Below are 18,559 nucleotides of genomic sequence, written 5' to 3' on the forward strand. Positions count from 1 at the left end.
GTATAACACAGCTTTCTTCGAACACAGTAGTTAAACACTGTTCATCCGTTAACACTTGTGAATAAAGCCAAAACAATGTTGAGCTTCCATAAAAATTGTTTAGTTTGTCTAACAGCATACACGGTGTAAGTATTTTAATTATTTAATATAAAATCACAATTGATTACATATTCTATATATATTTTGTTTACTGAGAGTTTTCATTAATTATGCATTTTGTATTTAATAGACAAGGTGTACACCTAGAAGACAAATGAAGTTAAACGAAGCAGCAGTGATCGAATTCGAAGTAGGTGTACTTAAGTCAACGGGGTAAGGAAAGAAGGATTCGACGAAATACAAGATAAAGAAAGTATAAAATTATGGCCTAATTCAAATATAGGTTACAGTAGCTCGGTGAACCAAGATATTGCAACTGGTAATAAAAATGCGATTGTATCATTTAAGTATTTAAAATGGCTATAAGCATTGAACAGTAAACTGTAGGTATCTAGTTATATTTAATATCATTATTTAAAAAATATATATAATAATTCAAAAATATACTATTTGGATAATACAAGTTAGATAAACAGTTCAATTATACGCATTTCATAAGTATTACCTCCCTACGTGAAGTTGAAATAATTAAAAATACTAAATTAAAACTGGTAAAGACAACATACATGTGTAATGATATTACATGTGTAAATATTATTATACAGGAAACACTATATTACCTAACATTGGAGGTGTACCATATGGAAACAACTATTATGACAAAAGAGGTCCAGGGAATGTAGTAAGAATAGTGATTCAACTATGAATAGCAATGGAATGAAAATCGACAGACCAATAGGAAACAGAAGGAATAGGAGATGGAACAGGTGGATTAGATTGAACATAAGAAATTGTTATCGGACATCAACGAAATTGGAAATGTGGAAATGGCGCTTATCTAAAAAAAATTAAAACAATCTCAATAGTTAGCAAGTTAAATAATAATACAATGTCGAATTGCAGTTTTGAAACAATAGAAAGTGTATTGAAATCTGAAATATTTAATATAATATTACACACTAATAAAAAAGTGTAATGCAAGTTAAAAATCGATCATATTAATATGAACTACGGTGTTTATATTTATAGTAGTAAAATATTTAAAAACATTTTATATTCGACATTTGTCAACAAATGTTACAACATGTAATACTTTACCATAAACGAAGTGAGTTAAATAATATTATGTTTTATTGTAAACACAAACGCAAAGTGTACATCGCCGGTTTTTTGTATAATATGTTGTAACACTAATAACAAACTAAAAAGAAAAACTAAAACTCTTTATATTTAACTTTTTTAATTTGTTATTGTAAATTTATTAGTAATGAAAACAGTATACACTAATTATACCCATTCAATGGACTTATAAAAGAAATATGGTTGTGATAACTATGTTTTGCAACAGAAAACTAAATACACTAATGGGAAAAACAAAAATACAATTAATTTACTACTGTGTGTACTAATTAAAATTTAGTGTTTACGTACAAGTTATAAAGGTAACTTATTTAGTTGTACAAAATATCAACGCACAAAAACACTTGTGCCACAAGCTGTGAATTTAATTGTTGACATAATAATTGTCCTGATCATTGAGAATATAAGGAAAGGTAATCACAACGATCTTCAATACAGTAGTAAAATACTGTTAATCCGTTTAACACTGAAAAATAAAGCTAACATCATGTTGAGCTTTTACATGATTTTTTTCGTTTGCCTAGCAACATACACCGTGTAAGTATTGCAAATATTATCTATTGTAAAAACATATAAATATTTGAAAAATATATCGATCATCGATTCGTCTATCGGTGTGTTTTTCTATAAAATTATTATGTGTGTCCAAATATGTAGTACCTATGTGGATTTTTAATAAGCGAAAATTAATTTTTCTTTTTTCAGAAACGCAAGCAATGGTAATTACACGGACAGGTTAAATACTGTAAAAAAAAAAAAAAAAATGACTGTATAATATAAAATTGTACAGTTGATGTTCTCTTAATTTAATTATTGTTTAATTGACGTTTTAGACGATAAACCAGTCAATCCAAGTGGGCTTCAAAAACCCCAAAAACCCGGAAATGGAAGCGTCGGCACAACTGACGGTGGACTATTCGGTGTAGAAAATATGATCGAAAATAAAAGGAAAGGAAAAACGGTTGGCAATAATAATGTAATTGACGATATAAAAATGGACGGTAAACTTGATAAAACTAAGGCAACCCCTTCGGTATTAACAACAAATTGGAGTGATAATTTGGAGAAACACCAAAATGTTGCAAGCGACTCGAGTGAAGAAAGCGCAGAGAGTAACGAAAGCTCACAGAGTGACAGCTCAGAGAGCGAGGAAAAATTAAATACATTTAATAAACAGGGAAAAGGGAATTTTCAACATTTTCCAACGAATCCGCAGCAAAATTTGAATGAATACAACAGGTACGACATGGCAGATGGCAGGTACGGGAATATGTATGGAAATAAAAACTACGGCTACAACGACGAGAGTATGTAAAAAAAACTTTACGTTTATTGTTTACTAGAACTATTTTATATTTATTTCTTAGGGTATCCACAACCACACGGACCGCAACATCCACCACCACGACATTTTGGCAGTAGGTTGAATTATTATTGGCCTATTTTGTTTGTTATAATCATTTTCATATTTATTTCCTAGGTTATCAACAGTCATTCGGGGGTCCACCACCACCACCACCACCACCACGTTCGCCGTTTACAAGTAGGTGGAATAATTATTAGGGTAATGTTAATTAATGTAATCGTCGTTAAAAGGTATCTCCAATTTGAATAGATGACAAAGTGCGTTGTTATTATTTTAGCTGTAATTAAGGTTTATTAACCTGTAATTTGAGAATTGTTAAAGGTAGACTAATTATAATATTTAAAAAAATTAAGTAGTAAATAATAATACTGATATCGTATAAAAATTTAAAAACACTTTTTATTGATGCAGGAATACAAGAAAATGTACAAATTGTTTGTACAAATGTTTAAAAAATTATAATTTAAATATTACATTATTTTTATAATCTGCCTTGTTTCATAAATAAAACCACCGATGTAACTAAACGATTTAAAAAAAAAAAAAAATAGACTAATATAGTAAATAAACGAACAGCTATAATTGATTTACTTATATGACATTAATTTTTACCAGTTTTCTGAAAATGAGTTTTTATCCAACAATATTTAAAAACTAACCCAGTGATTATTCCATTTTTCAATCCAGTAATAAAGCTATTACAGACCAAATATAGCGTTGACACTAATTCTATTCATAGTATTTGAAAAATATTTATAAGTAAAATCCGTCTTTTCTTTCGGTAGTAACATTAAAAAAAAAAAAAAAAGAATTTGGAACAAAAGAACTTTATTTACATTAGAACAAATACAAAATAGTCTCGTTATGTATATTTTGCAAATCTTCATGTAAAATAAATAGTTGTAATTGTATTTTGGATAACATGAAATGTTTAGCTATAATTTCCATTGTCAAAAATATTATACTTGTATAATATGGTTTACACTTTACACATATTTCGTGTCGTATTTTTCTAGATAACTTTCCATCATATCGGAGTTCACCACCACCTATGCAATCAAACGGATGGTATAACCGAAACAGCTATGGTTCGAGTTGGCAAGATACCGGAGACTTGAGAAACCAAGAAAATATAAAAAGTTTTAACGGAAACCAGCGAATCAGACCCAACAATATTATGATGGACGGGAACAAATCTAAATTTGATCAAAACCAAAAACAGTCACCACCAAATAGCCGAATGCAACCGTACAACTCTATTAATCGTAACACTCCATACAACGGACATAATAACTATGACAATGACAATTATTTTACTGGCAATGGCAGTAAGTCGTGTTTTGATATCCTTATTCTTTCTCACTGCTACTGATGTTAGTTTATTGGTTATTTTTATAATTAAATTTCAATTTTTTTTTTTTTAGTGAATTCACGACAGGAACACTGGACGAACGGATTGAACAATCACAGTAGTAAATATTAATTTTATACGAAACAACATGATTTCATAAATAAGACGAGCCTGAGGCTTGATTAAACGATTATTGGAATATGAAAAAATGTCTTTAAAAAAATTAGTCAAAAAAAAAATACCATATTTGTTTGAGACATTTTTTAGATATTGCAATACAGTCAAAAACCAAAACAATACCATAAATTCATAAGCCATTTCGGGTGTAGTTTTTGAAATTGCGCTCTAAAAATTTAAGTTTACATTTAAGAAAATATAGTTTATTTATAATGTTTTAAATTTGTTTCCAGACAATCAACCTAAAAAGAATCAATATCCAAACAACCAGGATAAAAACACTATCAATCAATATGGTGATCTAGTTGGACCATTAACAAGTAAAGGTCATGGCGGAGTAGTAAATTCTAACGATAATGGAATCAAGCCCAACGAAAAAAAAGTTACAGGAGTTAAAGCAAACGAAGGAATCAATCATTTAAAAGAAACAGGAAATCATATTTTAGAAAATAATTTAAACCACGGTCAAGGTTTTACAGCATCGGGTAATTGAAAAAAATATATTGTATTATTTTAAAGTTTAAAAAGACAAAACACTACTAGTAATATTTAAAATTTGTTATATTTTTTTAAGAATCTTATTTTAAAATATTATTATGTACCTACATTGTAAAAGTTAGATTAATATTAATATTATGTTTTTCATAAGTACCGATTTTGCTTTCTACTTGAAATTGTATTATTTAAAAATAATATTGAAACATTGTATTTAACTAGCATTTAACAAATGGGTATCACAGATATTATATTGTTTACAATTTTTATCTAGGTAATAAGTCAAGAAAGAACACAAACCCAAATCAAAAAACTAATGAGATGGATCAATATGGAAATCTAAACTCATTAAAGACAAACAACAATAACAACACATATTCGAATAAACCAGGAAGCAATAAACCCGCAACTGGTGGTGTACCATATGGAAAGATGTATCATGACGAAGAACTTCCAGGGGATGTAACAGGAATGGGAAATATAGCTGGCAAGAGTGGCAAAGGAATCAAAACCGGCGGTCCAAATGGTATAGAAATGAGTAAGAATGGAATTCGACTTAACGGTCCAAACGGAGGGATTACTGTTGGAGCTTAACAAAAATGGCGTTTCATTAGAGTATTAGTAAACGAAAAACTGTAATTTAATAATAGTTGGCAAGGTTAACGAAAGTACAAGCCAAATCACTATTTAGATTTTAGATCAATAGACGATAATAAATATTGGATTACCTATTTTTAATTCTTCAATATATCTATACATATTATTATCCATCATATTATTACCAATCTTAGAAATTTAATGTAATTTACATTAAAATTGTATTATTTTATAAAATAAACCTTGATGACAAATATAATTATATATTATTGCATAATTGGAATTGCTAAAATTTCAAGTAACGATATCAGCTTCGCTTTGGTCTTATCAACTATAAATATTAAACTTTAAGTATGATCATTTAAATGGTTTCGATTACATAATTAAAATTGTTAAATCGTATGAATTTCAAAGAGACTTAACATTTTTGAGGTATTACAATTTTTTTGGTTTTTACCAACGAAGTCATATTTTTTAATTTCTTTAAGCCTATTTGAATTTTTTTTAAATTATATTAAATTAACTTTAAAATCAAATCAAATATACTGAATGTCAAACCAGTAAATTATATACTCAAAAAACAAAATATTTAATTACAAGTAACAAGCGTATAAAAAAAAGACCTGTAACTCGAAAAAGTGTATACTTTAAAATTTAAAGAATATCGTCACACATGAGCTCATTTTAAATTTCTGTCATAAACTCTATTTTCTGTGTAAAAATTATATATTTTAAACTAACAGTGGTTGTAAGTATTTTAATAGACTTTTTAACATAAATGTCTACAAAAAGGTGTAATTATTAGCCAATTTAAATTTTTGTAAATAAGTAAGTTATAATAACAAATAACACAAAAAAAAATGAACACAATATATCTGTTCTAATTTTGGAAAAAATATGATTTAATACATTTCTAAAAAAAAAAATGTATTTATTAAATCATTAAATATTAATATTTAACATAATAATATATTTCTCTTGAATAAAATGTACAAAAGAAACAAATTATCATAATACCATTATTATAAATACATGTCGTTTTCACCTGTTATTTCGTGGTGGGTTTTTAATTTTTTTGGTTAAATAGTAATTATTGTACAGAAATAATCTTTTTTTTTTTTTTTGGTGGTATGATGTTGTTATTGACGTAAACCGGTTTTTTAAGGGTACAGTCCAAATTTATTACAAAATAGCTGTTCCGCTACCATTTGCATAAACGTTCAAAAAAAAAAAAAATATCACTATGTATATATAATTATAACTTATTACCATTTGAAAAACGAAAGTTAATTGATTTCCATTAACACGTATTTAAATAAATTATGTAGTGATGATTCGGAGAAAGGTTAGGTCAGGTTAATTACACAAACACAATTAACATAGACCAAATAATTTTCAACAAGTAATGAACGGTACTATTGATGTATCTAATGATTTCAAAACTATTTTCGTTGATGCAGGAAAAAAGTAAACGAAAATCTATAAAAAAAAAAAAATTTAATTCAAATTGTCGCGAAAAATATTACATTACTTTTTCTTATTGCACCCATCTTGCACTTCCCCCTACGTCGTCCTCTGAAACTGCCTGGAGTATCTGTCGTAGCGACTTTTACGCTATCATATTTTACAGACATTGTTATATCATGGTCTCGGGATGTATTGTTATTATTATGATAAACGCCGTGTTTAACGACAAATCCCGATTTGGCGGTTTTCGATGGCCAATGAAAATTTAGACTATCAAAGAAGCCCCTCGCGGTGTAAAAAAAAAAAAGCACAAAGGCTTTTTGGCCGGGGGGGGGGGGGTTGGCATTGAAAGAAAAACGCGCGTTTCTATCGTATCTTTACGGTCCATTGATCCGAACTTGGCCGCGTCCGGAAGGACAATTCCGCATTGTCCGCGTTGCCTTTGTGAATGATGACCTGTCCAATACTGTACGCATAATGTAATAATAAAAATAATCGCAAATCCATCTATCCCACAGTTCATATACCTATACAATGTGAATACAATTTTACTATAAAAATAACCGGCCAAACGATATTAAAAAACACCGCTTTTGGCAGAGTTGTGCAATTTCGAGTCGAATAATGAATAAAGAATAAAAAAAAAAATAACGTACAACCCGTTACTCGACAAATAAATTATAGATATAAAAGTGATAAAATCAATTTTAAATGTAGGACATAAAAATAAATTGTAATACAAGGTGATCAATTTAACGTAAGTCACCGATTTTCTCCGAAAGTAGTAATAACACGATTTTAGAGCTATTATTTTTGAACGATTTTTCTTTATGTGATTTTTATAAAAATACAACTACGAAACTGTAAATATTTGTCGAGGAAATGATTGACTTGATTTGTTGTCTAAATCAGTCTAACTAAATAGTTAGTAGTTTATTTAATCATAAAGAAAAAAGCATAATATATGTTGAATAGAAAAAATTTGAATTTTTCATTCGTGTATCTATATTTTAATAAATGCTTAACTCTGATAACGGATAATACACTGAGCGTGAATAAAAAAAAAACCAAACATATAATCGAATGAAAAATCAAGGAATAATTTTTTTATTCCAATGATCATTACGAAATTTGAAAATTTTTATTCGAACAATATTCGACGCCGCTCTTAACAATATAATAGGTAACTTAATAATATGTATTTTTTTTTTTACTAACGGTGACGAACTTATTCGGGGTCAAAGCTGCTAACGGTGCATTTTCTTATAATAACACATAAATGAAGCATGGCTAATTTGTATAATATGCACAGCCAGTGTGTACAGCATGTCGTCCGGTTAAAGCTTTTGTTTTGTTACATTATTCAATTCGGTCAAATCGTTTTGACTGTACGGCTCACCGTAGACCACTCGAATATTAAGTTATTAGAAAAATATTGTGGCTGTTAAACAAACAATAAAAATAATAATAAAAAAAACCGTCTCACTACATTAAGTCGTTGTAAACTTGTGTTTATCGACTGAATAATACATATAATTATATTGATAACATCAACGGCGTGTTATTTATTTTACTGCCTTCGATGTCGCACATAAAACGTCCAATCTTGTTTTCCAGTCACGGCGGCGGTTAAAATATAAAAAAATTGTATTCACTCATAGGCAAAAAGGAAAAGGAATGATGTATATATTTTTTCAACCGACAAATTTGTTCTCCCGGGCTTAACATTTTTACAGTGTACGTCGTGGTTACTCGTCTCCGCCGATAGGGATACCTTGCACTTAAGATATACCCCTGTTTTACATTAATTTATTTTCTATACTTATAAATTGTGTCTGGAATGTCAAAAAATACGATTTCGACGAGTTCAAACGTTTGTCGCAGGGTTATAATAAATTGATGTCGAACATCGAACGAACATGTATTAAATTAAAACGCACAAAAGAAAGGTAAAACTGAAAAAGTAGTTTTCAATGGGTTTTCATTATTTTCGGTGGAACGAAACTGAGAACATTAAAATTAATTTTGAAAAAAATAAACCAACCCTTCTCGATCCTGTACAAGCGTTTTGAATGTTGTTATTTTAAACACTAAATCACTTTGAGGCTGCGTGTTTGGGTCTCAGAATAGAATTAAAGTAATTATTGTAACAATATAACCAGTATCCGTTATAGATATATGAGATTTTGTTTTAGTATACAGAAGAAATTGAATGTTGTTATGTTATGACTTTTATTTCTATAATAATTACCTACCAACGAAAGACTAGAGAAGGTGTCTGAGAGCTTACTTTTGTTACTATTTGGGTGTAGAGTAGTGAATATTTGTGTGGAGATTTTATATTTTGCTAGTAACTATTTGCGCACTTAATAATTGATATATTACGCAGTCTGACGTTGCGTGTTCAACAAATAATTTATTTCTACTCCAATTTTGCGGACTTATTATTTTCGTTATCAATCATGTTTACAACAACAAAAATAATAATAACTCATAAATAGTAACGTTTAACTTTATAAACACTAAAATTAACGTATACAACAATAATAATTGTCAAAGTCACTGTGATTATTATTTTTGTTTTTACTTAAAAAAATGGTTATAAGGATTGCGCAAATGGGGTAATTACTGCGTATTGCGTTCATCGTTAGCAATATTGGGATTGATATAAGTTAGCAAAATCGTTAGGCTTTGTACACGGCAATTAATAAGTAATAAAAGGTTTGTCATTGCACGGTCATACCGACGAATCATAGTGTTACTGGTTTTTATTATTATTTTCATTAGACCTTCAGAAACTTTGTACTGTTCGATTCTCACATTGTAGACGCCTATAAAACATGATGTCCCACACACACACACACATCCAAAACCGTTATTCACATTATCGTTTGATTTGTACGCGTTTATCGTCTTTCCCCATTGTATAAAAATTAAATAATATTTTAAACATTTGAATTGTACGTATTTTCTAATTACGTTCACCCGGTCGTTGTGCCCGTTAGGCCCGAAACACGATAAATATGTGTATAGTGTTATAATACAAAAAAAATAAATATATATATCACCAAGTTTCTATGCTTTCTAAAAAACCGGTTTACCCATTATTATCATATTATAAAAAATAATAATGCCAACTTCACCACGGACTGCGTTTATTCGATCATGGGATTTTTTTTTTTTTTTAGCGTACCGATCAAAATTTATTTCGTGTTGGTTACAATGCGAGCCCTACCCGAGGCCCAAGTATAACAACGCCATCCATATGCAAGGTATACACGCAGGTGGTATATACACAGGCAAAGCCACCGCCGACATAACGAGAAAATATTATTGTTTTCGTCGAAAACAAACGAAACGGAGAGCGAGAAAAAATCTAATAAAGACGTTATATTATGTTTCTTTTTTTCTCTCGTTCTTTGTGTGTTGTGTAAAAGATGATAAATACCGCAGTCAATTAGGCTGCGGATTCGGCGAGGTACAACCGGCCAACGAGTAGGCAAATATTGATACGGCTCTAAACGGTGGTCCGGAGAACAAGGTAAACACCGTTAGTTGTCACCTGAAGTGTACCTGAACGAAGCCTACTGTACAAAATGTGTTGTTGTCTCAAGGGAACTAATTTCCAAGACGTTAACGCCCCCCCGAAATGCAAATATTTCTAATAGGCCTCTTAACAGAATGTCTGATTGAGCTATCCTTGTAATAACTTCGTACATAACGTGTATATTAGCTGTTCTATTGTGTTCGGTACAATTCGTTTGTGTATTTACACCTTACCGCACAGCATTATCTGCACGCGGAGCACTGGGAATTTATATAAAAAACGCAAATAAAATGTATACACACAAATGCGACTAAATCATATTATTATTAAAAACCCGCATTCGTTTCGTTGTGTACATACGAATTTGTTACCTTTACAGTGGCCTGAATAAATAGCCTCGACTTCACCATTATCTTTTTATGGAGAAAATGAAATTAGTAATCACACTGCTATGTTATTATAACACCTATCATACAATTAGTACTGTTTGACTGATTTCGTCTGAACTTTATCAGCTATTTTAATGGAGAAATAAACGATCAAATGGACGACCTGAGAATGTATTAAATAATTACACGCGTCGATAAACCCCTTATTTTTTGTTTTTAAATGTTGGGAAAATTGTATTCTGATTAATGATGTTTTTAATCATGGTCACATCAGTATTGCAATCGGTTGTGTAATTTTATCATAAAGTAATAAATTACGCTCAACACCGTCATATAGAAACTATACAAATCAAAACGCTAAAGTTAATATTTTTTACTAGGCCGGCGTTTTCTTTTATTTTTAAGAATTACATTTTCTGATTGTGTAGAGAATATCGACAGAGGAATTTGTTTTCCAAATCGTTTGAGCACGTTTCTCGAAATTCTCTATTGTTCTAATGAAAATGTATTATTATTTGTTACCTTCGATCGCAAGAACAATGCATGAGCGTGTTCAATCGCCAGTTGAACAGACCGTACTTTCTTTCCAGGGCACCGATGTACTTTGGGCAGGTAGTGTCGTGGATGCGGCAACAACGGTCGGCTCCACCAAATCCGCCTAAGTGTTTATAGGTTTTGGCCGAACGGCCTTTGCCGCACCATTTCGTGCCAGGAACTCTCAACACAGACATCAGGTCTCTCTTCCGCCGGCTGCTACCGATAAAGTTGCTGAGGAAACATAGAAGAAAAAAAAAGTTATGTAAAACGTTAACGACAATTTGACTAATTTACAATGTGATTTTCAAACTTTCTGTCGTTGAACGCAAAGTTGACACTTATTCTCCTGTCAAGTCACGATAGACTTGACAGGAGAATAAGGTTTTAATTTTTCTCACTAAACAAAGTCTACATAACCAAAGGGATAGCTAGGAATCGAAAGGTAACCATAACAATGCTAAGTGGTAAACTGATAGTCGCAAGTGAAATACATTTGCAAATCTTGTGGTGAAGTAGATGAAAATCGGAAGAAGGACTGTCAACACAGCGTATGTAACCCGTTGTAATTCTAATGTTTTGAAATGCCACATAATAAATAAGTGATCAATATTCAAGATAAGAGGGACGTATAAAAATTAAAAGGATAGTAGGTCAATATTGCAATGTTACTTTCATCAGACAACATTACGGATTGTAATTTGGAAAATGTCCAAAACTAGAATTTTCTTAAATCGAATGAACGATTTTGAATAACCACTTTGCGCTATACCTGCATACCTAATAGCACCGGTTGGGTATTTCTCAATTATGGAAAGTCGGCACGTGTGGGGTAGTTATTGACTTGCTGTAGGGACGACAACAGTAACAGCTTCTGAATTTCACCGTCGCTACTAGAATCGTTCCCCTTTCCACTACCGACACGACTCTAGACATTACCTGCGGTTGGCGGTGTCTTCGGGCTCTTCTTCGGGTTCTTCTTGCTGACGATGCCGCCGTTGTGTGTCAGCAAGTCTTCTCCGGGTCTTCTTGTGGTTTTTGTGACAGGCTTTCTTTAACCGATGAAAGTCCACCATGGCCGCATAGGGTTTAGTCAACGCGTGGACAGTGTTGTTTTTGCCTTGTTCTTCTTGCCAGAATTCCCGGGCGAAATCGCACGACGACTCCCGTTCCCGGACGTACTCGCAGTCCAGCAACGTCTCGTCCGTACCGAAAATGAGTTGCATAAAATGCACGCCATCGGTGATCTGATGCAATGTCAGCTCTTCCCTGAGGACAAACGCGAAACGATTAGTCATCGGCATAATTATTATCATAAGGTGTCGGGTCATCGATCGTGGAAAACACTGGATATAAAAATATAATAGTCACAATAGCAATGCTAACTACGATATATGTTATTACATTACGATCTAACCAATAATACTACAGCATGTCGAGCGCGGAAGTACACAGCTTCAATAATATTATTATCACTTGATGGTTGGATTATCATGTGTAACTTGTGAGACGTCGGTCCGCAGGCGGGGTTCGCGCGATATACACGAATATCGATTACACGTCGTAACCCAAACGATTGGATCTCCAAGATCGTCCGATAGCCCCAAAGGCACAGATATAATGACCGGATAACGGAATTAACGAAGCCATTTCAATAAATTAGCTTCAACCGTCTCTAACGCGCGAGTAACACGCACAGCTGTCATCATCTTAAACAACGACCTGAACACATTCATACAGATGCGCCAATGATCAAAAAGTAAAATTCGCCATACCGAACGAAAAATACATGCTCAGATTTTTGGAGGCTATTAATAATGTTAACTCTAATAACAGTTCACAAATAACATCCGTTCAATTTAAACGTGTAAGGATATTATCAGCTTCGTCGGAATTCCATCACATGGTGGAATATAGCAAAACGAAACAAATGCCTAAGAAGTCAACAAAGCAACGTTTCAAGCTTATACGTAGTACGTGCCATCATAAACTCATCTGTCGATTTCAACCGTGTATGAAAAAGGAATCCTAAAACTAAAGCATATCAAAGAAGAAAATGTAATAAGAAAAATAGAGTTTTCCGCAAATTCCTTCTTCTCGCCAACTGCTCTAAACAAACACTTGCAGCTAGGCATAACGATACTATTGTATCATTTGAGTCATAAAACTAATTTTACTAACTTAATGTAGATTTGATTAGCGTGAAATACATAACCTAAATGCTTGAAAGTTTATTATAAACATATTTTCTTTAAATATGATTCTTAGAACCAATAACTTTTCAGACGCACTTCGAAGCTAAAATCTCATATCGACCATATGCAAAGACAACATTGCCGCAAAATACTATTTGCTTGCAGTGCACCACGGGTTAGATTTATATATAGATCGTAATATATATTATAGTTCTGCCCACCTTCTATACACACACACACACACACTTGGCCATACATTATTGGTTTGACTGCCAGCCATAAGGTTTTAGCCGATAAAGTTAAGGTCGACGTTAAACGTCACTGACCGAATGACTATACCGAGTGGCGAACACTCGGAAATGTCGTTGCCAGACATAATAATATTGTAAGTTTTATGAGTTCAGAAATAAACGAAAAAGAGTTAACAAATTATATATCGTCGCGTTACCATAGTAAATATTATTTTAAATGGTACACCTGACACACACACACACACACACACACACAAACAAGTCAAGTTCGTACAATGTATACATAAGGTTTTTTATTTTATAGATATCGCAGACATTAAATAAGATGCCAAAAGGCGAAACTCTACAAACATTCTCAACTCGAATACATAAAAATGTTTGTGTATTGAAAAAGTGTGAATTATTTATGTTCATTTAAAACGATTATTTAACAAAAATATAATGAAAAATATTGAACATTTTTTTTTTTTAATTTCTTGTGTAATTTATCTTATCTAAATACGTTATTATCTTTATATTTTATTTAAATAAAAAACATATATGTGAACGATTATCTAGACAACTGATTTGTTAAGATTTAGGGTTTTACGTTTAACGAATTTGGAATCCATAAAAAATATTAATATTAACATTATAATATTATTAAACAAAATGTTTAGCAAATTAACACACAGGTTAATATGTCGTGTATGTGTTAATAGGTACAAAGAAACTATAGATTATTTTATCTTTTAACACTTTATGCGATAATAATATTTGAAGGGATTTCTACGTAAAAGACTAAATTATAAGGAACGCTGTTAGGAAGAACGCAGAACGCTTCTATTGCATTGTAACTAAAATTGTGTGTATTATACTATACATATAAATAAAATAATATGTTTAAAATCCCAGTGTTATGCAGGGATAATTTTTTTAATTATCTAAATAAGGCAAATTATTAAATAACATGTATTTTTTATGTAGGTAATATATAAAAATAATTCCATTATAATACATACATTCATGTCAATTAATCTGTAATGTTATCTAGTTAATTTAAATATTACTTTGTACAACGCTAAATTTTTAATAAAATATTACTTCGTTTTTAACCGCTATACATTCCTAAAACCATGTTTTAAGAATACTACATAATTAAGAAAAATCCACGAACAAGAGTTGATTGTATAATATATTTTAACAGGTCTCTGAAGCCAAGATTTCTTAATCGAGCACGGTGACATGTTTGGCCGTAGTGTCAAATAGGTTCATTGCATTTGCAGGGAACGAACATCCTACGGAGATAACCGTCTCATTTCGTCTTCTATCCGAAAATCATCCCACGCAATTCGAAATTGTTTATTTAAATACTCTCAGCGATTCGACTTAAACAGGAAACCGGAAAGTCAACAGGGATTTTAGTAGAAACATATACGAAACGAACACCGCAGAAGACAATATAATGCTACTCACCAACAACAATAGGTGCACAACACGAACCGAATCCTCAAAAGTTGTCCATAAAAAATATACTATTATCACAGTCATCGCGACCGTATGGTTCGATTCGAGATTGTGATCCACTGATGGAGTAGGCGGTATTTTTTTATTATTATTAACTCGATTAGAACAATAAAAAATTCGAAATCAAAAGAGAAAAAATCGGAATCGTCATCGTCATTAGTTAGGCGCATACCTGTTAGGTGGGCGGTCATAAGCGGTTGAGCCAAATTTGAGCAAAAGCCAGATTTTACCCATCCTAAATCGGATTTCTTTCTATCTCGATCCGAAAAAATGTTATTTTTGTCAAAATTCAACTTACATCTCTGCCGAGTGAACGAATTATGAACGAACAACGAACCGTGTATTATTAATTTTTTTATACACAATTCCCCTGAGTGATGGTCCCACCGTCGTACCCTTCCCCCCCGAGGCCATTACTGATTACGATCATGTCTCAAAGTATACATCCAACAAAGGGTGGAAAAAATAAAAAACGCTTTTAATTGTTTTTCCGCTGCTACTCTGCTCAGAGTATAAGCACATCCTGCACATCAAGTGTACAGCCCAGTCTATTATCATGCGCGTATGTGCGGTACACCATAATGACATTTAAATATTGTAACAAAATTACCGTCGTGCCACTTATAAGTCCCGTGCAGACATCGAAAGAGGGAACAAGAAAATAGAAGTTATACTTTAAAAGCGCTGTTGTCATTTTGTTTGTTGCCCAAGGTTTTATATCAAAATGCAGTTTCACGGAGCACAAAACCTGTATACATTTTAGTCAAGATAGAATCTATTTGCGACCACCTTCAGAAAAATATTCTTTCAAAGTTCTTCAAAACTATTTTAGCGTTGTCTTAGAAGTGATTTAATTTTTATTGATTAATTGTCTAACTCATTTTTGCCAGAAAAACGGCATCAGCCGATCTTAATCCATACCGCTGATATCTATTTTATAACGGTTATGCTCGCTAAACCTGAATTTGGTTTTAAATGTAATTTGTGATTTATAAATAAATGTTTACCTAACTTCATTGGGTAGTGTATCAGACCAATAATGACGCGTAAAACGGGACTTTTCACAATTTTAGGAGTAATTTACAACAAAAAAAAAACTGAACACTTTACGTAAAATCTAAGACCAAAGTAGAAATCATTTATTTTGAAAACGCTAAAAAATATATATTTATTTTGGTTCGATATTGTGTATTGTTTGACCACCGCCCTTAAGCGTTTGTATTGATTTAAAACAATTATTCACAGCTCGTTTTCGCTTATCTGTGTTATTAGCGCTTAACCAGCGAAGTTCATTAATTCGTTGCTTTCCTTGTGATAACCTTTTATATTTAATAATATTATAAAATCAAGTAAAATTTACATCTGCGTTCTGATTGTTTTTCACGTGCCGCATGGCAGTTTCACAATGTGTCTACAGCAATATAATAATTGTGAATATATTAACCGTGATTTTGCATATTATGTTTTTACGCAAAATGAGATCCATTATTCTAGAATAGCTCTATAACGACGGTATTGGAGTTTTAACGCAATTACCGAGATAACGTTGGAAAACAACAAAGATAGTAGAATATTCAATGTTATCATATTATTATTACACGTTTTTTTTCTCTATAGTAATACCGCCTCAGCGGTTTAAAATTCACGTTATACACGTGGTGGCGGCGGCGCACTATCGTTATAATATTATATATTTGCCAGGGCACTTGTATAATTTAAAATATTGCTAAATAGCACCACTGTCTAAGATGGGTGTAAAAAAACATAATTGTATAGCGTACTCTGACGGTAACAGTAAACACGTGTTAACGGATTTTACCGGCGCGTGAAGGAGAGACGTCCGCACAATTTTTTTATTTGAAGAAAAAAAATTGCCAACGCTAAAGTTTGTTTATTTTAAATGTAAAATTCGTTCTATAGTCTCATCTAAAAATGTTCCAATAATATTAAATTCAATTTTTTTCTGGCATCAAGCTAGTTTTGTAATTTAGTAAATATTATCTACTTAACTATGTAACCATTTCGAACATTTTTGTTAATGACAAAATCAATTTAAAAATGTAACGAAATTCTAAACGTTTTTTTAAATATCTTAGAAAAATCAGTATTGCATAATTCTTTTGTTTTTATACTCAAAAAACATAATATTTTTTACAAAATAACTATAATAGTAATTTGTAACTAAAAAATTCTACAATCTTTTCCTCTAAGGAATGATATTGGAGATCATTAATACGTCCTATGATCGGCTGATTTTTAGCTAATTCTCTTATCAATGATCTATTATCAATTAACTAGGAATTTATTGTCGATTTCTCCTCACCACTATTCCGTCCTCTACAAAGAGGAGGGTCTTTGTGTTAGCCAAAAGAAGCCAAGTATACTTGACAATAAAGATTTTTTTTTTTTTTTGTAATTAACCCACGCCTGTAGTGGGTATCAATACTAACAATATAAATATTTCTTGCTAGGTAAGGAAAAAATGAACGAACATTTTATCGCGTGTGCTGGACGATGTGATGTGGAATCCGAGAGAAATCGATCATAATAATAGTTATCGATTTTTTTTTTTTACTCATATAAGCCGCGTGTGTGTGTAGAGGACGCGAACCGCCTATAATAGTCGCTGATGTAAAAAAATAATATTACCTATAGGTATATTAATACACTTCACGTATGTTCTATTGTACGAGGCGAGAATTTTGATTTTTTTTTTCGCACGGAAGGCGTTTAAAAAAAAAAAAAAAATCAAAAATAATAATACAAACCGTCATTATCGGATATTGTTTCTTTTGTGTGTGTGTGTGTGTGTGTATGGCAGGGCTCGGATGTAAATTGCATTGTTTTAATTTTAATCGGCTGCCGCTGTTAATGAATTCCACGAGCGTCGTTCGGCAAATTCTTTGCCAATTTCCACCGCGTCGCGACGTGCCAATCATATTGTTGTAATTTTTTTACCATTGTCACATTGTGCCGTACGGGTTATAATATAATATTATACAAAACAGCACAACACTGTCGGGCGGTGTCGTCCCGGACACCTACGCTGATATCAATAGCTCTGCGAAAAGATGTGATTAAATATCGGCCATTTCAAACGGCCCAAAACGCGGACCGCGATTTGTCCGCGGTTGGTCTGCGGTTGACTGTGGCCGATTTGAAAAGGATTCAGTCGAACGAAAGACACACACCGTCTAACCCTCGGTCGTTTAACAGTGTATATATATATAATGTATAAATAATATTCTATCCGAAAGTCGGCGAGTATAAAACACCGAGGGTCGGCAAGGTGAATGTATAATAATAATACAAGACCTCATAAATGGGTAGTGCTACACACATACGGGGTACGGCGGTCGACCGCCCGAAGACTCTTAATAAACTCCGCCGGCACAATGGGCACCCTCCGGTCGTCTCGCGTACAAAAGGCGACACACACACACAT

The 18,559-nt window shown here is 32.0% G+C and overlaps 1 protein-coding gene across 1 annotated transcript; it reads left to right on the forward strand.

Annotated features, from left to right (window-relative positions):
• The first annotated feature begins 1,936 nt into the window (after positions 1-1,936).
• On the forward strand, positions 1,937-5,502 carry LOC126833001 (GATA zinc finger domain-containing protein 14-like). Its single transcript, XM_050564091.1, has 8 exons — positions 1,937-1,958; positions 2,073-2,546; positions 2,607-2,657; positions 2,720-2,782; positions 3,622-3,933; positions 4,030-4,077; positions 4,367-4,618; positions 4,903-5,502. The coding sequence occupies exons 2-8, from the start codon at positions 2,171-2,173 to the stop codon at positions 5,220-5,222; spliced, it is 1,422 nt and encodes a 473-aa protein (XP_050420048.1). The 5' UTR covers positions 1,937-1,958; positions 2,073-2,170; the 3' UTR covers positions 5,223-5,502.
• Positions 5,503-18,559: the final 13,057 nt, after the last annotated feature.

The sequence above is a fragment of the Adelges cooleyi genome, unplaced genomic scaffold (genome assembly GCF_023614345.1).
Source record: "Adelges cooleyi isolate 19-005CV unplaced genomic scaffold, UGA_ACOO_1.1 ACOO_flye_CR_arks_rails_tigmint_CR_PRNA_168, whole genome shotgun sequence".
NCBI lineage: Eukaryota > Metazoa > Arthropoda > Insecta > Hemiptera > Adelgidae > Adelges > Adelges cooleyi.

What these genes read in the sequence shown, in the direction of transcription:
- LOC126833001 (XM_050564091.1), top strand. Translation starts at nt 2,171, where the DNA reads ATGATCGAAAATAAAAGGAAAGGAAAAACGGTTGGCAATAATAATGTA. An exon ending in TTATTTTACTGGCAATGGCA is followed by an intron (nt 3,934 to 4,029) that starts GTAAGTCGTGTT and finishes TTTTTTTTTTAG; the next exon opens with TGAATTCACGACAGGAACAC. An exon ending in TCAAGGTTTTACAGCATCGG is followed by an intron (nt 4,619 to 4,902) that starts GTAATTGAAAAA and finishes ATTTTTATCTAG; the next exon opens with GTAATAAGTCAAGAAAGAAC.